At 36.7% G+C, this 22,315-nt stretch overlaps 4 protein-coding genes across 6 annotated transcripts; 2 read left to right on the top strand and 2 right to left on the bottom strand.

Moving 5' to 3' along the window:
- Positions 1-724: 724 nt before the first annotated feature.
- Positions 725-2,330, top strand: LOC121796189 (F-box protein At4g19940-like). Its single transcript, XM_042194953.1, has one exon. It carries the CDS (start codon positions 849-851, stop codon positions 2,013-2,015), a length of 1,167 nt encoding a protein of 388 aa, XP_042050887.1. The 5' UTR covers positions 725-848; the 3' UTR covers positions 2,016-2,330.
- A 936-nt stretch (positions 2,331-3,266) lies between these two features.
- On the bottom strand, positions 3,267-4,668 carry LOC121796190 (probable xyloglucan endotransglucosylase/hydrolase protein 23). The gene is made up of 3 exons (XM_042194955.1): positions 4,136-4,668; positions 3,864-4,057; positions 3,267-3,780 (listed from the first exon to the last, which is right to left on the bottom strand). Exons 1-3 carry the CDS (start codon positions 4,400-4,402, stop codon positions 3,399-3,401), a joined length of 843 nt encoding a protein of 280 aa, XP_042050889.1. The 5' UTR covers positions 4,403-4,668; the 3' UTR covers positions 3,267-3,398.
- A 5,146-nt stretch (positions 4,669-9,814) lies between these two features.
- On the bottom strand, positions 9,815-11,801 carry LOC121794597 (zinc finger Ran-binding domain-containing protein 2-like). Of its 3 annotated transcripts, XM_042192829.1 has the most exons (3): positions 11,415-11,801; positions 11,071-11,141; positions 9,815-10,041 (listed from the first exon to the last, which is right to left on the bottom strand). In XM_042192829.1, exons 1-3 carry the CDS (start codon positions 11,717-11,719, stop codon positions 10,028-10,030), a joined length of 390 nt encoding a protein of 129 aa, XP_042048763.1. In that variant the 5' UTR covers positions 11,720-11,801; the 3' UTR covers positions 9,815-10,027. The 3 variants fall into 3 exon arrangements, with proteins under 3 accessions (XP_042048763.1, XP_042048764.1, XP_042048762.1); XM_042192830.1 differs by lacking the exon at positions 11,071-11,141; XM_042192828.1 differs by lacking the exon at positions 9,815-10,041 and having other exon boundaries at positions 10,952-11,141.
- A 3,453-nt stretch (positions 11,802-15,254) lies between these two features.
- LOC121796188 (NADH-cytochrome b5 reductase-like protein) lies at positions 15,255-19,958 on the top strand. The gene is made up of 13 exons (XM_042194952.1): positions 15,255-15,524; positions 16,376-16,418; positions 16,683-16,758; positions 17,709-17,768; positions 17,849-17,899; positions 18,330-18,384; positions 18,505-18,575; positions 18,654-18,705; positions 18,939-19,016; positions 19,123-19,212; positions 19,280-19,393; positions 19,535-19,600; positions 19,673-19,958. The coding sequence occupies exons 1-13, from the start codon at positions 15,378-15,380 to the stop codon at positions 19,727-19,729; spliced, it is 960 nt and encodes a 319-aa protein (XP_042050886.1). The 5' UTR covers positions 15,255-15,377; the 3' UTR covers positions 19,730-19,958.
- Positions 19,959-22,315: the final 2,357 nt, after the last annotated feature.

The raw sequence follows: 22,315 nt of genomic DNA, 5'->3' as shown, positions 1-22,315 counted from the left end.
AATGGCTGATATTAAGAAGGAAAAAGGAGGAAATATAGGAAAAGGAAATGAATACATCCCTATATATATATATATATATATATATATATAATATGAGTTTTATAAATTAAAAAGAAGAAAAAGAAAATTTGAGATGGTAAAATATTATTTGAAGAAAAATTTTGTTGTGTGAGATGCAAAATTTCTAACAAGTAGAACGAGTTAGTGGAATGGGACAATAAAAATGAACCGGAAATCCTTTTTGCAGATGGGCTAAAATGAACAAACATGACTCCCATTTGCGGACAGAGAAATTATGTTTTTTATATTTTCCCTTTACCAGGAATATGTATTATCTCCAAAAATTTCATTGTATGATTACTTACCCATCACCGAAAATATTTTAGTAATTTTATTGGAAATTTAAGATTTATATAGTAATAAATATCCGCCTAATAATTAAGAATATTGATCTCAAAAAATCATACGGAGTACTAAAATATAGATGAATTCCAATAATTTTTTTATAGTCAATGGAATATGCCATAATTCGCCCAAAATTTTTGGGAATAACTAGACATTTTTTCAGCTATTCCATTTACTTTGTTTTGCTTTATAATATTTTTTTTCGGATTATTTGGAATCGAGATATTGCAAATTCAATATGAATATATCATTCTACTAATTTCTCGAATACAGTACTATTTCCTAAGTAAACGTAATTAATTTCCTAATCTCCGTCTCATCTTTTTTTTCCCCACACACACACAAACACAAACACACACAAGACAGAGTCAACTTTCCTTTCAACAAAGTCGTCGTCGTCAGTCCATTATTCCGTCTCTCTCTGCTAAATCAGCAAGAAAAAGATGAAGAAAAGGCCACCGATGCGGATCCCATCGCCGCCCTCTTCACCTCCGCCCGCATCGCCATTATCCTCGCCCCACGACGAGCCTCCGATGGCCCCCTCCCTCCCCACCGATCTGCTCATCAACATCCTCTCAAGGCTGCCGGTCAAATCCCTGGGTAAGTTCAAATCCGTTTCCAAGGAATGGCTTCAATTAATCACCGACCCTCAGCTCATCTCCGCCCACAGGGAGCTCTCTCTTTCCAACCCAAACATAGTCTTAGTGAAAAAGACGCACCTTCCAAATAAATGCACTAGGGTTGATGTTTCTTCCCTGAGCTTTGATGGGGTTTCGAAGAATCTTGATTTTTCACTGCATTTATACGATTATGAGAACAATATTGAGATGTTGCCTTCGAAATGGGATCTGATTTGCTTTGTGAGTGATAGTGGGTTCTACGCTTGTAACCCTAGCACGCAGGTGACGATGAAATTGCCCGAGGCTAGCTGTTGCACGTCGGGCGAGGTGAATGCGGGGATGGGGTATGTTAAGGAGAGGGGTGAGTATGTTTTGGTGCATTTGTTTGATAGGAGCTTGGACTTACACGTGGATTATGACATTGGGTGTGAGGTGTTGAGGCTGAGGGACGGGGAGGATTGCGCTTGGGAGGTGGTGGATGCGAATTGTCCGTTTGTTGTTCGTGGTTGGGGGGTTTTGGTGGAGAATGTGTTCTATTGGATGATTTGGGATGAGTACAATCAGCCCGGGGATGAGGCTATCGTGTCGTTTGATTTGGAGAAGAAGGAGTTTGGGACTGTGTCTCCTCCCGAGGGCTGTTTTGATCCAAATGGCACGTGGTTTCTGGTGGAGCTAGGAGGGAGGTTGTGCTTGGTGGATAGTGAGACACGGCCGATGACTATGGATATATGGGTGTTGGAAGATGTTGAGAATCTCAAGTGGGTTCAGGAGTATAGTATTCTGATGAATGGGTATACTAGTGACATGCTGAACTTCATCGTTCCGTTGGATTACCGGGACGGGAAGATTGTGATGGATGCGAAGCAGGAGAGTCTTGACTACTACGACGTGAAGAAGAAGCACATCAAAAGGATGGACCATCTGATTGCTGGGGAGTGGAATTGGCTTCGGCTTTGCACTGAGAGCTTCTTTTCCTTGAAAAAAAATTAATAGATATTGATGCTTGATGCCAAATTTTAGTGGGGCGGGCACTTCAACTGATGCCTATAATCAGGATTGTTTTCTTGTTTCCTGATATTGTCTGGTTCCAAATTCAATCCTCATTGTTAGGGATTGTTTTTTTGGGTTCTTAAGGGAAACCAGACAATAATAGTTTTCAAATGCTTATTTCTCATATTTTCATTTGGACAATTATTCTTGTGGTCTTTGATAGCCAAGTTGTTATGCTTTAAGAGTGTTTAGTTGGTGTATGATTTATGAAAGACATTGTATTTGACTTGAATTGTTATAATTCTTCCTTTTTCATACGATCGCCAGATATTTTGTTTTGTGTATTATGTAAACGTGCACCTTGTGATGATGCTAAAATGAATCAATCTTTGGCATGTTTGTATGGAAATGCATTTTGATTCAGCTATATATGATCGTCTGCCTTATGAGGTACCTTACTCTATTACTTTAATCTTCTGACTTTTCTTCGCTCGAACACTATATCTCATCTTCGAGGTCAATCGTGGAATGGTAGTTTTACACATTTCCAATCAACACGTCTACTCGGGCAGACTGAACAGGCCTTTGACATGCCAGCTCCATGGGATTATTTCATTTTGCTTGTGGTTTTCCATTTTGTTTATTCTCTATTAATCAGCATTTACCTTGAGATCTTCATGTTCCGTGTACATTGCTGTAAATGTTTTGGCATCAGGTCTCAAATTCTCCTTTTCTGTCCTCTTTGTTTCTCGTTACTAGCTTAGGGGGTATTCTTTCCTGTGAAACTCTCTATGAAATCGAAGAAACATGTAACTTTCATGTTCCTGATTATAACAGAGCATGTTCTTCTAGAAACAGGGTGTACATGCTCATGGATTTATTGATGAATATTTTGTCCTACATTAGCTCTCGACACTCTTGCCCGTCTTATTGTAATTTTCTTCGCTCAATGAATAAAAAGGGTATGTCTGTGTGGTGAATTCTAATGGAGTGCTCCCTTTCGCTCATTAGAGATCTGCTCTTGCTCAGTTTGCGTTGTTTTGCAGAATATAGGAGCACTCCAGTCTCCAGGCTATTGTCCCGACTCTAGTTTAAAAAGGTGAAGCTCTGATGTCATTCTTCTTCAGTATAATCTTCTTATGTTGGCCTTATAATGCTTGCAACTCGAAGCATTCAGCTTCGACTTCAATGTTGCCATGTCATATGATAACTAAAACTTGTCCGATTTGGGTTTGCCATAACCATTAGCTCTTAGTTTGTTAAGTTGTTCTTCATAATGCTCGCTTATTCAACTCATCACTGAAAGAATAAACAAACACTTGTATACATAATTACATATGTGCAGCAGGTGGTTATCGCTTGTATACTAGTTCTTGTATTGTATCATATGATGGAGCACTCGGGTGGAAACCCGTTTGGGAAGCGCTTAGAATCGGTGCAATAGTTGTAGATCATGTAGTTCTTTTGCACCCATTTTATTCTTTCTATCCCAGTATTGTCCAGTGACTGCGAGAACCATGAATTGGCAGACGAATTATTGGAGCAGGAGCCGGAAGCGCTAGTGCAAGCCAGCTCGTTGAAGTTTCTGTAGGAGGCCGTGAAAGGGGCTTGTGTCCAGTCAGTTTTGACGAGCCCCCCTCTTGTTGCCCAATCTTCCGCATCCCACAGGCTCGAGAAGATCCACATCGGCTGGTTTTTGGGGTAAGATATCCCTTTCGATTCTTGGTTCTTGAAATGTCTGATGGGAGTTCCATCTACTGAGAATCTGCACATTCGAACACCACTTCAGTTTCAGTGTGTAATTGAGGACCCGAAACCTTAAAATAAGAAGGATCTTGAAGAAATTACATGATGCCGAGAGGGTTCCACAAGATCGAGTAGGTGTGAAAGTCCTTTGTCGGGTCGAACCAGAGGTAGAACTGCTGTTCTTTATCACCTTTCCCTTGTGCGAATACGTTTGTGTGCAGGATGTAAGGTTCCCCGGTGAGGTTCCCCAGAAACTCGAAGTCAATTTCGTCATGGTTCGACCCCAAGGAAGATAACTGAAAGAGAAGCAGCAAGATGAGGGCTAAGTAAGCAGATGATCCATATGGTTCAGTTGAGAAAGGGTGTATACTTACATAGTAGGTTGTGACAGTGCCAGCGGAGTTACCAGCAACGAGCTTGATCTGCATGTCGATCTTCCCAAACAGGTACTGGTTCTTGGTTCTAAATCCAGAACCAGAAGCCTTATCCAAGGACAGGGTAAGAAGCTTCCCACCATCGAGTATTTTTGCCCGGCCCTCGCCCCACGTGATGTCGAAATCTTGATTGAAATTGCCGCCAGCGAGAGCAGCCCCAGCAAAGGCTGATAGCAATAGCAGAATCAGATGCAACATCTTCTTCATCTGAGGTAAGAACTACTTAATCTTGCTTTGAATTGTATCAGAGAAGTTGGTGGTGAGCATGAGAGTGAAGAAATGGGTTTAAATAGGGTTTTTTTGGAAGTGAAATAATGCATAACTTGGTGGGAAAGGGATGCATGCGTGTGGAAATGGAATAGGAGAAAGACAGCTAAGGTAAACGACGTGAGAGTAATCGATTCTTCATGCATGAAACCTGATTTTTTTTGCATTTTTATCTAAGGGTGGGAGTTTGGTGAATTCTATCAAGAAATAGACATTAGTTTTGGCTTTCAAGGAAGATGGGGTGGGTGTTTGGGGGTTATTCTCACAGCTGTCTGCTGATGACTGATTTATTTTTTTTCTGGACTTAGAAAATAGAGGTTTTAAGCAGCTGGACATCATTGGCTTCTTGCAAGTTGAGACAATAACAAGTAAGCAGCCACATCATAGAAAACGAGACGGACTTGACACGACGATGAAGCTGCGTGTGAACTCTATCGGTTATGGGTTCGAGTCTTCTCGGGTACGTATGAAGTTTAATCTTTGCAGATAGTAGTATCTTTTTTGTAAGATTTACCATTTCTTGATACTTGCAAATAGCTTTTTTTTTTGGGAAGTATTTTTGATTTATTGACATTGATTAGTGCTGTTTTTGTAACTTATTATTGGTGGGATTAACTTAGATGTGATCAAGTGAGACTATCTATTTTTACTTATTTTTTTAAACTTTTAATTGTGTGGTTTGGCAGGCATAATAAAATGGCATTATCTTCTTCTTATCAAATAATTAAGTTTCCCACTTAACACCAATTTGTGTCACTCTCAACTCTTTGGTCAACTACTGTCTTTCATTAAGTGTTGCTTTCTTATAAGAGCATCTCCAATGCCGGCGTCAAAATCGCGACACCGATTTTTCGCCGACGCCGGTTCTGACGCCGAACCATTGGAACCGGCGTCGGCGAAATCGGCGTCAAAATCGGCGTGGCCATGCCGATTCGCGCGATGACGCCGGTTCCGACGCCGATCCTCACGGCGCCATTGTGGGTCCCGGATCGGCGTCAAACCGGCGTCAGATTTTATTTTTTATTTTTTTTTCTTTTGAAAACACTATATATACGCGAAAGGACGTGGAGCGCGCATTTGGTGTGCTTCAGGCTCATATTCGACTCCAAAAGGATTTAGTTGAAGAGTTGTGGGCGCGGAGGATTGCAAGGCGTTAGTTTTTATGTAAATTTATGTAATTTTTTTAAATGTAATTTTTTTAAATGTATTTTTTTAAATTATTGTACTTTTTGAAATTTTAATAGTATTATTCAATTTAAATGTATTTGTCTCGTAAATTACATTCCGTATGTTGATACGAGTGTAAATTAAATTATATAATTGTTATTAGTGATGTGGATAGGTAGTGTGAAGGCTATGTGAGGGCTATTTGATGTCCAGTTGATGTGGCAAGCTGATGTGGCAGGAGAATTGTAGTGCTGATGATGTGGCAGTGTGAAGGCTATGTGAGGGCTATTTGACGTCCAGTCTTACTGGAGATGCTCTAAGTAATTCGTTTTAATGGCGTGACACATTGTGTTATATTTTCTCTCTTTTGCTTGGCAAATTATTTTGGGTAAATCTTCGATTCTGTCCAATTGTTTTAGCGTTTTGACGAAAATGTCTCAACGATAGTGTTTTCGGACCAAACATATCCTTTAAGTTCCAGGGATAACATGGTCTGATTTTTTTTTCTGTATAGTTTTAAGCTAAAATTGAAACGTTGTCGCTATTACCATAAGATTTGAGATATTTTTCGTATAAATTCGTAGTATTAAATATTTTGTGATGATTATCCAAGAATGATGAATTATTTAGTGTTTCCAACTTACTCTACATGAAGATAAGGATTTCAATCCTTGTTAGATTAGGAGAAAGATTGATGCGACAGATAATTAACCATCCACGTCAGTTTATGGGATGAAGTTTCATGAACTAATTAACTAATCCCACTTCATGAATTTTATGGTCTTTAATAACGACTTCTGATTGGTGCTTAAGATGTTGATTAGAGATGAACTGACGCCTGTGTTTGGATTGATAAGTAAATAAGATTAAGTTTTATGAATATGGTCTAGTTTTATAATATGACTTAATATATGATCTCCGGATTATGTTGCATAAGAGATTAGTCTTGATTTTTTAACAAATTCAATTTTTAGTAGTTTTGGGCCAATTCAAGATTTTGTCAAGTAAAATCTTGTAGTTTTTCTCATTTCAATTGTTTGTAATACATTTTTTGATAAATTGCAAAAAAGCACAAGCAGACGATCAAACCGCTAAAGCAAAAACTAAGCCAAAAAATAAAAACAAGGCAGACCAATAAAAAAATCTACAAAAGCGACCAAACAAACCAACGCCGGTACAACTTACTCAATGATAAAGCTGCCAAGTTTGAAGACCATTCCCCAGTTCGTCCGAGCTATGGATTTTGTCTTTTGTCTAACCATCTCCTCAAATCATTTAACTTTCCGAGAGCTTGTTCTAGAGAGAAAGGAAAATCATGGCATCAACTCCGAGTCCACAAGCCAAGCTGCCAGAAAGTTACATTTTTTCAAAATCTCAATTCGTGTTCAAGCCTTGAAAGACCACCTTGTTATGAACATTCCAAATGGATCATGTAATGACATAGAATAGTGACATCCAAATCTTCTTGTCAATCTTTACAACTTATACCACCATTAAACACTATTAATAATGTGAGTCTCATTATCTATTAACTCTACTTCTCCTCCTTTCTCCTCCTTTTAACTACCTTTCTCTTCCTTTTTATATTACTTTACTAATTTTGTCTTAATTCTCGTGTCATATCGATTGTCCATATTTTTATGGGATGGAAGGAGTAAGTCATTCACGTTTTCAAAACAAATTATAAAAGACATAATGCATTCTTCATGTTTAGTTACACATATTGTTTTATGCAATGAATTTGTTTTTTCATGTTTAAATACATAAGTCGGCCACCTACAACAGATATCATATATTGAAATGTGTAACTCGCAACTCAACGCAATCAACTCTCGTACACAATCGAGATCAACACCGAAACGAACGAAGAACTAAATCGAACAATATATGAAATGAGTAAAACAATGAACGAAACAAGAATGGATGAATCAATGGAAATCTTATTCAGAAATCTTGGGAAGAACTCAAGCTCTCGGATGAAATCTACTTCTCTCTCTCAGCTCGAGTTTGTTGGGAAAAATCTAACTAATTTCCCTCTCACTCACAACATTTAAATGTGGTGGGAAATTGAAAACACAAAATACAATTTGCATATCAGTCCCTATACTTTCCAAGTGTTTCAGTTTTGCCCCAATTACATAACAAAATGAACTAATTATTATTAATATTATGAAACATAATTTTTTGAATACAAGCAAATAACTCATCTAAAATTCCCATTTGTAGACTATACTGTTGATGTTACGCGTCGACTATAATTCAAATGCATATTGGGCCTTTACCCCTAGGATTATGACAGCCCACCAAAGGCAGGAGTACTATATATTTTACCTGTGTATAAAAATACTATTCTTGTTTTGTCATTTCAGTCACTATAAAAAAACAATCTCTTTTCATTTATAATAATCATCTCACAGATGAATGAGACTCGTTTTCGACTCATAATATTTCAACCATATTTTTATAAACCTCGTGCCCCACACATTGAGTATTTTTTATGAACATGAGGAGTATAATCCTATTTATAAAATAGACACTTTCACCATTGGTCTGGCCAAAAAATGAGTTTTACGAAGGGATAATTTATCCTCAGCTCCCATTTTATTCGTTATAGCCTCTTATTTAAAAATAATATTCCATCATCCTCATCGTAGTTGAAGTTTTTTTTTGATAAAAAGATTAAGAAATGAGTGTTTAATTCTAGTATTTTGTAAGTTAAATGAAGAAAGAATAAATTAGATAAATGAAAAAGAATAAAATAGATAATTTAAGAAAGGGCAAAGTATGAAGGAGGATAAAGTAAGATATAGTCAATTATGATGATTTTTTGCAGTAAAAGAAAATGACTCAACTACAGTGGGAAATTAATAATAAATGCGACTCAAATACACTAGAATCAATATAATAATATAATACTCCACATATTTATTACAATATTAATAATGATTATTATTAGTATTAAATAAAAGGCTATAGTGAGTAAAATGGAAGCTATGAATAGAACCAATCCTACCCTTGTTAGTTGTCAAGGGCTTGTGCTAACAACCTAATTATGCCATTAAGCTTCACTTGTGGTTTTTAAAAATTCTAGTCATTTGTCCAATTATCAATGGCCATAAATATTTGATAGTATTAACTAAGGACCATGGAATCTTCCCAAAGTGATAGAGATGGGAGTGTGTGGGACAACCCTTTAAAGTGTCTTACATAATTAGATTATGAATTTGGTTTCAAACTTATTTCCATTTCCTAGTTAATAAAATCCCTTGTATCCTAATAGCGTAAATAGATTATTGTCACTCAATTAATCAAAGTGACATATTTCACGACGAATATACATCGAATCTTATAATTATTTTGAATATATTCATGTGATAGGTTTGGAGGTGTCCAATGTTGTAATGACATGTTGGCAAATAATCAGGCAATGTAGCATTCATACTCGTATATCGACTTAAAGTAGGAGAATCTGGTTCTTATCTACTGTATATCATCATCAACAACTCATATATATTTCAACTAGTTGAACTTGTAATTCTATATCATCATCAACAACTCATATATTTCAACTAGTTGAACTTGTAAGAATCAATTCGTTAATTCTACTTGACAATTTTTGACATGACCTGAAAACATGAAACATGCACAAAAGTAATAAGCTATTGTCAATTTTTATCGGGTTTGTGTCCTTATCGAGTCAACTTACTAAGAGTATGACAATTTCAAGTTGGGCTTTGGTTGGATTCAGACTACCAATATTATTTTGATCGTGTAAATAAGATTCAGGTTGAAAATTTCCTTAAAATTCGTGTATAGTCTTATTGGGTTGTGTCGTTAGAAAATTGACCAGAGGTTAGCAGGGGAAAAATTGAACAATCGTTTTCCATACATTCAACCAACATTGAAATGTTTTTTTGTTCCTAATTGGAATAAGACAAACTCTTTGATGCGCACAACCTCACCCTCCCTTGCCAGTCTCCATACTTTCCCCTTCTTTTGGTTGGGTCAAACCCGGTTTCAGGTCGTGTTTGACCAGTGTGCACCGTGAGGGTGTGCGTATCATAGTGTCCCTAATGGAATAATTATAGTAATATTTCTTTTTGCATGAAACTCGGTGTTAACTCAATTTTCTTATTGCTATCCGTTTTTGCTATAGTTAATTTAGTTTGGGAAAAATCATGAAAATGGAGGAAAAGGTGAAGAGATTTCACTAACAATCCATCCATGCCAGAAACATGTAGCAGCTAGCATACATTTTGAGATGAAACATTTGAAGACAAAATCCTACTATCAAAGGAAGTAAAACAAAAGCAAAAAAAAAAAAAGAGAGAGAGTTGCAGTCACTAGCTTAGAGTCATGTGATCCAGCGACGATCATCACAATGATCACATCACATATTCACATTGCACCTCCTGAAAAGGGGAAAATACAAAATCAATAACCAAAATATGAATAGAAACGTTACATGAATTAATTTTCATAACTATAGATAAATGTGTATATAGAGATTGTTATATTGTTAACTCAATACTTAATTGCTAACTATAACTAAATAATAGCCATTAGATTTTCAAATTAAGGGCCTATATCATTAGCCCTGGAAAGACAATACGATCAACAAAAAACGTCAATAAGGGTATTAAGGTCAATTTACAACAAGGTAATTGTAACTAACTTTTGAAAAATATCTCATAACTTTAAAACACATATAACTTTCTCGATTTGAATTATTTTTTCGCACAACACATATCAAATTAAAGATACTTTCATAAGGATTCTAACGAGATCTCACTTGCATATGTTTCAAAATTTGAAAAAAATTGAAAATTTTCATTTTTTTCGTACAACAACAAATGTCAATATGAAATATAAAATATATCAATATAATAGATGTAGAATGTCAATATAAGTATTAAGGTCAATTTACAACAAGGTAATTGTAACTAACTTTTGAAAAATATCTCATAACTTTAAAACGCATATAACTTTCTCGATTTGAATTATTTTTTCGCACAACACATATCAAATTAAAGATACTTTCATAAGGATTCTAACGAGATCTCACTTGCATATGTTTTGATATCAAAATTTGAAAAAAATTGAAAATTTTCATTTTTTTCGTACAACAACAAATGTCAATATGAAATATAAAATATATCAATATAATAGATGTAGAATGTCAATATAAGTAATTCGTTAACATTCTCAAAGCATTGCGTTGATATTTTCGAAACACTATATTGACATTTTCATCCAAAACCCTAATTTGGTAGTTTTTTTTTTCTTTTTCGATTTAATTAATAAAAATGAAAATTACATGTGGTAAATTGTAGACCACAAGTTTTCTAAAATCCTATGGTCTTAAATTAGTTGTAGTTAACAATTAAATGATGAGTTAGCAATTGATCACTCCCATGTATATATATATATATAGAGCATACCATAATCTTTAGGTGTCTGGCATTTATAGCACTCCATCCTGCTAGCATAATTATGCATGCCACATCCAATTCTGTTTCACATCCATTACATACACATCATCACTCATTCGCTCGATAAAATTTACACACTCCCTCCGTCCACAAAAATAGTACATCCATATTTTAATGTGTATTGTAAATTAAGAAAGAATCCCACATTAAAAATAAATTTAATAATAATAAAAAATATATTAAGAGTTAAAGAAAGTGGAAAATTAGAAAGTGTAAATAAGATGCGTGTGAGTTGGCTGGTAATATCTAAGGCCAAAAGTCGTAAAAAAAAGTAAATAAGTTGATATATTGACCTGGAGCAGATCCAGTCGCCGGTTTTCCAGCCGGGGGCCATGATTCCGGTGGAATAACCGCAATAGTCTTTGGAGGCGCAGCATCGGTAGCAGCTGGTGCGGCTAGCGTAGTTGTGTGCGCCGCAGTTCATGGCGGCGCAATACCAGTCTCCAGCCAAAACTTCGCTCTTGTGCAATGCGGTTGCGTAGGCAGCCGCCTCGGCTGCTCCGGCGTATTTAGGGCACCCGCACCGCTGGCACGAGTCCCGCTTCGAGAAATTCAGGTGCTGGCACGCTCCGCACATCCAGTCTCCTTGCCTGTTCATCTTCTCTGTCTTTATTTGTTGTTGTTTTCTCTCAATTGAGAAAATGAGAGGTGGATTTTGTTTGTAGTAAGGTAGTTTTTTTTCTTTGGAGTTGGTGGTTTTGGAGAATGAGTTGGTGTGGGGGTTTTATACTAGTGGAATGGACTCTTTTGTGGGGGCCATTCTCCATGGCCCTAGGGGCTAGAGACTGTGTGACCCGACTCTACCTGAATTCGTTATTGTTTACGTACGTGTTTAGTGACGCAAACATCACATATTTAGCATTAAACATTTTTATTTTAGGCTTTGGAGCTCGGCACAAAGCTAACCACATTTGGCGGAGCCGGGAATTCAATCCAGAAAGGACAAAAAATATCCTCCGTACTATATCAAGAATTTTTAAGAGTTTGAGGTAGGGCATGATGATGAAAATTGGAAAATCTTACAGAACTGTCGAGGTTTCAATGCTCTTGAAAAACTAGATTTATCTTGTTAAACAATATCGCGATTTCTTTCTCTTGATCTTTTCATCAAGGAGAGCCAATTTCTCTCGATTTATTAGCCCTAGTTTTATCAATTCAAACTTGCTCTTGAGCGTTCAAATTAATTTTAAATTTTTAATGTATGTTTTAATTATAAAACGATGTAGTTCAAGTTCCGTGTTAGCATGAAAGTTTTTATAGTTATAAAACGACGTCGTTTTGATAGTTCCAATAATATTATAAAAAATCTAGACCATTTTATGCACATACTAGCTCCCTTAAGTATCAACAAGTGTCTCTCTCTTCCCAAATAATGAAATAATGCAACCTTTTTGGATGATGATTCGCTTATGCATTATTGCAAGGGGGAAAGAGTTTGAAAATGCTATTCTCTATTCCTTGCCCATTTCTGGTAAGGTGTTATGAGGGGAAGATGTTATTTGGGAGGTGGGGGGCTGCATGGACACGTCAGCTTATTCCCTCACCGCGGTGGCGGACGTGGATGCCACGTAGGATGATAAACATGTCGATGATCGATGCATGAGTAGGACTACGTGGTCCGGGCCGGGGAAAACATGTAGACATTTTCACATGGTGGAATTGATTCTTTATATGAATGCATTGACAAATTCCACACCAATAATTCAATATATAAATCCATTTGATGATATATGGTATGGAAGATGTTGTCCACTAGCAGATGTTACATTGGCAGCATTGGTCTTCATCACCTCACTCAAACAGCATCTCTTTTTCTTGCAATAATGCACAAGATACTATGTTCCCTTGAGTTTCTTGTCACAGTACTATGAAATTCATGGCTTTTCTCTCTCTCTCTCTCTCTCTCTCTCTCTCTCTCTCTCTCTCACACACACACACACACACACACACACACACATCTGCACGAAATCAGGGAGCCAAATTGATCAACAGAAAAAATCATGTGAGATGAAGCTTAGTCACAACTGGAAAAGAGTATATTCTGCAGAAAAAAAATGTATGTCCAAAATTAACTGCACTTACAATTCAATAATTTCATGCCACACAACAAAATTAAGAAGCAATATTATTAGTGTAATAGAATGAAGAGATTGGAAGTATAAAATGTTGGATCTATAATTAGTTAGTACTACATGACTATATGCATATCTATTGGTTCCATTTACACATGCCTCTCTATTGGTTCAAGAATGTTTTTGGAGTTCTCTATTTTATGCGATCTCATGTTGCTTGAGGAGTAAAGTACTTAATCTTCCAAAAGATGGAACCAAACTAGGATGTCGGGAAGAGACTCATTCTTCAGAGGCTAGGATTGTGGACTGAAGTTTGGTGTCCGGAGTTTTCTCTTTCGTCCATGCAAATATGTGAGGACTTACTTAATGTTAGAAGATGGTCGGGACGTAATTGAATAACCAATCCTCGTCTTGCTGATTGATGCATGACAAAAATGGAATTTTAGCTCGTCTTTCTTTTCCCGGTCAGTTAATGCGGCTTTTGTTGTTGAGGAATGCTTGATCCGGACCTTGATTTCTTTGTTCGCCGTCTATAGGGTGATTCGAGTCTTTTCTTCTTTATAAAAAAACATATTCCTCTCTATTTGATTGATTGACTAAACATAACAGTACATTTAAACACTCTTGTCTAAACATGATCAAATCACTTGAGATCAACATGTGTGCAAGTCAATTAGAACATGTCTAAACTAGAGATAGGCTGAAGTAATCCAAACTCAAACACATCAATTTGTTGCAATGATCAAATGTGAATAAGGATTTGACATACTGTATCTATCAATTTTGATGTCCCTTTTGAGTGTGAATATTGGGGACCCAACCCCCAATATGCTGACATGGCAACCAATTCATTTTTACCTAGGATTTGATCAGGAAGAATATCATCAACCACCACCATTTTTCACCAGACAAAATGAACATTCTACTCCACACCTAAAAAATAAATAAATTTGAAATTAAAATTAGAGAGCTGACTTGTTCTATATTCTCAAGATGAGAAAGTGGTCTAATTCTCTCAATAATACTTGCAAGAATCCACATCTTCCATTGTGGGTGATGAGAAAAATAGCCACTGCTTTTGCATTATTGGATACTCATAATATGAAGGATTTTGACAGCAGTTTGTTCTTCTCATCACTCTTAACTGATTATTTGCATCGTTTAATTCCAAAAGCTCATTTTGTGATTGTGACATAAGATATAGAAAGACAACGAGCTGGCCTAGTGGTGGATAGTGTTGTAGCCCAATAAAAATGATCGAACCAAGATAAAACAGAATGAAAATTCGAAAAAAATCCTAGTTTCTTGAATCTCGATTAAATCTTAAAATCAAAGTAATTGTCTATCAAAATTTTCTTCCCATAAATCCTAGCTAAATGATTTAAAACAAAAAATTTAAATATAAAATGCTTTCACCCTCTAACGATTCTGAATGGCCAAAATTCATCAAGCATGAACATTCCACGTTTCTTGGACCGTTTTGTGAGTCATGTATGCATTTCAAAACATTTAAAAATATTGGTCTTTTTCCCACCAAAAGATAGCAATGCCCACGATTAAAAAACCATTGTTTCCGGTTTGGCAAACCATAATCAACCGGACCATGAAGGAGGATGCGATTATTAGGAACTATGAACCGCCGATTCCATTTCCTGAACCATTGTTTTTTGTCATGTTCAAGCAATTCCAGCTTGTTAAAGAAAAGATTAAATTACATTTTCAAATTTTGAACTTATAACTATACGTTTAAATATGAAAAATAAACTGAATTTAATGCAGTAACAAGGAAAACAGTATATAATTATATTGATTTTATTTTAAAATAAGACATAAAATTTACAAATTACTCCATTTAAGAAGTAAAGTAAAATATAAACAAATATAACAATAAATTTATAATGATTTTCTTTATATCAGTTTTATCCCATTCATACTGTATTTCTCACAAAGGGCATAAATTGAAAAATGTGATTATTGGTTATGAATGGAGATAATAGTGTACTATACTATTTTGATTTTAGTAAATATAAAAATGAAATAAGAATTCGACAAGGTTCTCGTTAATTAGTTGGAAGGACTAAATTGCCAAAAACTCGAAGCTCCAAAACCCTCACAACAGATACACAGTCACTGATCTCCACATTTCCGTTCTCCCACTCTCCGATTCCGGATTTGGTGTCTAAAATGGCGACGTTTTTCAGAAGACTCGCAAAAGCTGCACCGATCGCTTTCGGATACCAGACTAAATCCGCTCCTCGCCTTCGATTCGGAGCTCTTGCCGCCATTTCCGGTGGAATCTCTTCTTACTACTTCTATTCGTCGCCGAATTTGGTAATTTCTCATTTCGATTTTGATAATGTGACCAAATGAGATATGTTGTGATGGAATCAAAAGCTGAACGACGAATTGTGCCTTCTATGTCAAAAATCCGTTGTTTGTTTTCTTCCGCCGAGCTGCTTTATTGAATTGATATATTTCCGCGGCTTTCTGTTTGCGATCAAGGTTGGATGTGGTTACTGTTGTTCTTAAGCCAGGCCTTTTTGATGTGAATCGGTGTTACACTTGTGTGCATGTGGTTGGAGAGTGAATTGAAATGCATGTGTTCAGTGTTCACTCAGCTGGATTTTACATTGGGAGCTCTCTCTGGTCAATTGTTGAAGTCAAATAACAGATTAAGAATTGTAAAATCGTTTCTGTTGATTGCATATCTGTTATCAATTAACTGCTGCAACATCACTTATTCACTTATAATCACAAGATGGAGGAATCAGAGTAACACTGGAAATGCAAATGATATTACTTGAAATTTAACCAGGCAAATGCCATATAATGGATAAAACTCCGAACAGCTTTCTAGCCGTTCGTCTTTTTATTAAATTCATGTTGAATGCTAGTTTCTTAGCATTGCATACTCTGCATTTATTTTTAATTGTCTCTGTGTGTTGTTTCATGTGCATAATTATACTTTCATATATTTACATATGTTTGGGGATCTTAAGTAAAAACGGATTTTGCACTGTAACTATGCTGTTGTCTGACTTACTGAGAGGGTATGTTACTGTTGATGCTCGGCCAATCAAGTCTTCATGCTATTTTTTAACCAAATAAGTAAAAAGTGACTGTTATATAATTATTTGCTTTATGCCTATTTCAGTATATGATATTTGCTGTGTGTAATTCAGGGGTACCTAGATGAACTCAGTGAAAAAGATGCACCACAAGCTGGTATGTGCTGTTTCCTCCCACTGGATCTACTGACTAATAAATTCAAACTGGTTTCAATGATTTCTAAAACTCAAATCTTGTGCATCACATCAGATTAATCTTCACTGAGATGGAGCTAAGCCTCTTGCTTTTTTTGTTATATAATTAAAGCTAGAAATTTTGTATAAAATGTGAAATAATAAAAAGTAAGGGTTGCAAGTAATTTCTTTCTGCACTATCTTAACAATTTTCCTCTAAACAATTAATGTTTTTCTTTCTTTTCAGCCTTAAATCCTGATAAATGGATTGAATTCAAGCTCCAAGAGAAGATGCAGGCCAGCCACAATACTCAATTATTTAGGTTATCCTATTATCTTATGGCCCCTCAAGTAGTAATGCACTCAGACCCCTATTTCTCCCTTATGTCAGAATATTTCCTTGTAACTGAATCATCATTTGGTGCTTTAGTATACCACTTAATATATGTAAATGCTGAAGTTAAATAATGCTATCGTATGTCACTGGTTAAGCGCGTAACTCGCCCCATTTCTGCTTTCATTACACTCTGTAGGTTTCTGAACAGACATTCGTCATATGTATGTATGTATGTATGTATGTATGTATGTATGTATGTATGACTGCATCTATGGTAGCGTTCTCAACTAAAATATAATTACTTCGGGAATTGAATTGATATGGAGATTAGTATATATCTCGAGTTAAATGAATAAAGTAAACAAGGCCCCTACAGTATTGACTCATAATATCCTATCCTGTGAGCGGCATCCGGAACTATTGTGAAAAGAAATTCAAAGTAACTTATGCTTGATGGGTAGAATAATCTAAGAACCAATAGCAGATGGAAAAGTTTAATATGCTAGTAAGAAAATTCAGTGAAAACTGTTAATGTGCTAGATTAAAGCAAGGGGGGTGGAGATGGTGCCCTTGCCCGGGTCAAGCCAGAGGGGAGTCATGGGAATTAACATTCAAAGAATCTTATCTACTGATTCTATAAATTTGGACTTATGTTCACATTTCAGGCAATCTTTTTTTTTTTGTAAAAATTAACTCCTATATAAGGAAGGAAATTACAAATAAACTCCTATACTATAGATAGGAGGAAATTACAACTGATGTCAAGATGGCTCGAACTCGGCACCTCATGCAATAATGTCTAAGCTCCTTGCCGCTAGGACAAAGGCTTTGGACCACATTTCAGGGAATCTTTTACTGCAGAGGAATTGATGAAAAATGCATCTGACTTCAAATTTTTTTTATCAAGGCTGACTCTTTTTCTGTTATAAATGGCAGGTTTTCGTTTGATCCTGATCTGAAGTTAGGTCTTCATGTTGCATCCTGCCTTATTACAAGGTACTTACTCAGAAACTTATACTACATCTTATGTACTTCTTTGTATGTAAAATGATCACTCAACATTGAATGTCTTGTAGGGCCCCAAATGGTCAAAATGCTGAAGGGAAAACCAAATATGTGATTCGCCCGTAAGTCATAGTACTACTATTTTTAGATGGCATGTGGTACTTGTGTATTTATATTATGTTTGACTTGATGATGGCTTAGAATATTTGGCTATTCTTCTGGAGATTTATGCATATATATATTTATCCTAATGGGGTTTTACCTTCATGTTGATAAAATTGAAAGTTTTATACCTTACATACAGACATTTTGCGTCTAATTTGGACATTTCGAGTTCTATGATTATGAGCCAGAATAAGCAACTAGGAGTTCTAAGATAAGCTAAATCACTTACATTCTTCATACCATTCTAATCTGAGGATATACCTGTCGAATATGAATCTGCAAGAGCAAGATATTTGTATTTTTGAAGATGCATCACGAGTTAGTGTGCTCTGAAATCAACCAGCACTGTAGTAAAAAAAATTAATTCTGAAGCTCGTTGTTCTGCAGCTACACTCCAATTTCAGATCCGGATGCAAAAGGTTACTTCGATTTGCTCATCAAGGTAGTCCTTTGGGACATAGATCTATATATATATATATATATATATATATATATGCATACCTTTCATCATATTTTGTAAGTTTTTCTTAAAAGAACATCAATTTGTTTTGACATTCTACAGGTGTACCCAGAAGGTAAAATGAGTCAGCATTTTGCTAGCTTAAAGCCAGGAGATGTGGTCGAAGTGAAAGGGTAAGTATGTACCGTTAGCTATAGTATAAGGTTACTCATGTTACTTGCCAACTAACTAATACACTTTTTTTTGAGCAGGCCCATTGAGAAATTCAGATATAGTCCAAATATGAAAAAACATATTGGCATGGTAAGATTAGTGATATTTTATTGTACAACTTTTCCATTTCATTCCATAATGAATTTTTCCATCAAATGCTACTACAACATCATGCCCCTTATTAGGGGGCAATTAAAATTTGACCCCTTGAGTTTGTCAGAGCTCTTTCAAGATAACCCAACTCTCCCATAGCAATAAGAGTTCAAATTCAATTTACTTATTATAGTGTAGTTCATTACAAAGCATGGATGTCTACATTTTAGATTGCAGGAGGGTCTGGAATTACTCCAATGCTTCAGGTGATAGATGCCATCCTTAAGAACCCTGATGATAATACTCAGGTAGGCTGTAAGTCATAGCTTTCTGGTTTTGTTGAATCGACAAATAAATCATTGTGAAAGTCGATTGTTTATATGGACAACTTGGATAATGCTGTTTTCCTTTCAGGTTTCTCTGATCTACGCTAATCTGACTCCTGATGATATACTTCTCAAAAAGAAGCTCGACACACTTTCTGCCAGCAATCCTAACTTGAAGGTAGTGTGTAAAGTCTAAAATCATTTTCTTTTATACTTATCTGTTTATACTTTTTCGCATTTTGTAGGTATTCTACACTGTTGATAACCCAACTAAGGATTGGTTGGGAGGTCAGGGTTTCGTATCGAAGCAAATGGTAGTGAAAGGCTTGCCAGGCCCTAGTAGTGATAATCTCGTTCTTGTAAGTTTTCTCTTCCACAAAGCTAGACTCTGATTTTAGGTGTAAGCATACCCTAAAACTACCCATTTCTTCAATTTTGAAGTTGGCGGGTTTTTTTTCACAATTTTTTGATTGTTCAAGAACTTTTGCTTGTTTGGTCAGGTATGTGGCCCTCCTGGAATGATGAGTCATGTTTCCGGCGACAAGAAAGATCGGGCCCAAGGAGAGGTACACATCTTTATACCCTTGAACCCTCTATCTCTCTCCTTGCGGAATCCTTATCCTTTTCTGATTTGGCAGCTGAGGGGCATCCTCAAGGAGCTTGGCTATACTGAAGATATGGTTTACAAATTCTGAGTGAGTACCAATTTTAATGAAATAAATGAATTTGTAACACTATATGGTTAAGCATGTTGAATGCAATGCAAAACCTCAAATGTGGATCCATGATGACAAAAGCTCCTCCTCCTTATACTTGCCCACTTTGGAGGAAGAGTTCTTGAAATTTTAGTTTGATTACTTGTATTAGCATTTCTCTATTTATAGAGCGTGGATTGATTGGAACGTTCCGTCTTTGAAAGATCAATAAACTCGTCCGCCAAATTTGATGGGTTCTTTACAAATATGTGAAGAATCGAGTTCGGTTCAAACATATAAATTATTGGGATTTTCCTATATTTCGTTGAGCATTTATTGTAGCTTTTGGGCTTTGGCTAAGCATTTGACCACTGGGAGAAAAGTTCATTGATTGACATTGTTAAATTCTTGTTATTTTCTTCTAATTTCTTATTAACTTTAGTAAATTGAATTTTATTAACCCATGCACGAACGATATGGTCTTTGTTTTTCTTAACGAAAAAAATGAATAAAGATGGTTCTTTATTGATTAAAGAAATGTGTAAAATTTATTTTTTTTCATTTGTAATGCTAATCGGTGAATATTTTTCTTATATTAATCAACGTAGGTTGTCGCTAGAAAAGAACAAAAAAGAAAGAAATAATCGAAGTTCTCATTTCGAAAACATAACCAACTGTAAGATAACAAACCCGACACCTTAATGAAAAAAATAATATGCAATCAAGGATCTCAATTCTCAATCAACACGTATTAATGAAAAATGATTAAAAGTTACATTCAATCAAATAAACATATTGAATCATTGATCCATACATCCAAAAAAAAACTTATCTGGCTAGTAAAAAGAGCGTCCACAATAGAGGTGTAAAAACCACGCCATAGCTACAAAAACTTGTCCCTCAGTCTGCACAGTCACAAAAACTTGTCAACAACCATAAAATCTTGTCCGTTCAGTTAGCACAACCACAAAAACTTATCCACAATTACAAAAACTTGTCCAGCACAATAAGAGTGTCCACAATAATGTGGACATGCCCATGACACAGTCACAAAAAACTCTTCCACCAGCCACAAAAACTTGTCAACAGCCACAAAAGCTTGTCCAGCCCAATAGTGGACGTCTCCACATCCACAAATCACATTATTTTATCAATTATTGGCATATTTTAATTCAAATTGAATAAAAATTATCGGACTAAAAATAATTAGAAATAGAAACATAAATTAATTAGAAATAAAATTAAAACCAAATATTCGTTGTATTATAAATACGAGAAAATTATATAACGAAAATTTTATAAAAACACAAAAAATAACACTGTCACCGCCTACTCAGTGGCATTATCGGGATCCGCCGCTTCTTCTCCATCTCCATCGCCGCCGCCACCCCTGAAAACCCCAACTGCTGCCTGAGCCTTTGGATGAGTTCCCAGTACACCTCCTTGGTGACCGGGTCGGTCGCGGTCTCGTAGTGAGAGATGTTCTCCTGGAGTTGCTTCATCATCGAGACCGGTGTAGACATCACCGGGCGCGATCCAGACGCGGCGACAGAGAGGCGGGATGCGGCTCTAGCATCTCGGATACTGGACTGCTGGCCCTGGGGGTTCCTCCTCGACCTCGACCTCTTCGTTGAGGTCGATAGACTTCGATTATTCGGTGCCGGGGGAATCACTGTCGTGACTTTGCATAGTGAAATAAACCTAAAGTAATGAAAATATGATTGTTGAATTGTAGTGTGGAAATGTGAAGTAAAAAATGAGGAAGAGGTTGTATTTATACAAATAAATTAATAAAATAAAAAAAAAACTGAAAAAATTGCCGTCGTGGCAGTCGTGTGGCGCGCTATAGACCGTCGCCCCCGCCTCGACACCGCCGCGGCGCCCTTTCGTCCCGCTATAGACCGCCGCGGCGGTATTACTGTGGATTCACAGCAGCTCTCGCCATCAGAAAATAAAAAAACAAAAAAACAAAAAAGGCGCCGCCGCGGCCTATACCCCACCGCCCCTTCCTCGTCCAGCCCAATAGAGCGTCGCGGCCTTACTATTGTGGACACCCTTGAGGGTATCCACTATAAGCCAGACGCGGCTATAGCCCCGACCGGGGCGATCTCGGGGCTATCCATAGTGGGGAGCACGTCCACCCCGAGACGGACGAAATTTCCGGGGCGGATGATCAATCGGCGTCTTCGGGGCAAGGACGCGCCGGTCCGGGGTAGAGCGGCGAATAGGAGCGCCGGCTATAGTGGGGCGGTGCCCGGCTCGCCGGTGGACGGCGAAATTATTTATTTATTTTAATTCAATTTAATTCACCTATAAATACACTCCATTCCATTCATTATTTTCACACCATTCCAACTCTTCATCACTCAAACTTTCTCTCATTTGAATTTGTGGTGTGAAATGGACAATTTGTGGAAAGACGCGTGGAATTCTCTGATTCAACAAGTGCAACACCAGGCCGCCCAGGAGGATGCGGCGCGCTTGGCGGAGGCTGCGATCCCTCGTGCAATTACTCATCGGCGGACCATCCAACAAGACCACGTTAGTGCTCACCGGCATCTAATGGCTGATTACTTTGTGGATAAC

This window comes from Salvia splendens, chromosome 3 (genome assembly GCF_004379255.2).
Source record: "Salvia splendens isolate huo1 chromosome 3, SspV2, whole genome shotgun sequence".
In the NCBI taxonomy this organism is placed as follows: domain Eukaryota; kingdom Viridiplantae; phylum Streptophyta; class Magnoliopsida; order Lamiales; family Lamiaceae; genus Salvia; species Salvia splendens.
This window is presented reverse-complemented; position numbering and strand designations above follow the sequence as displayed.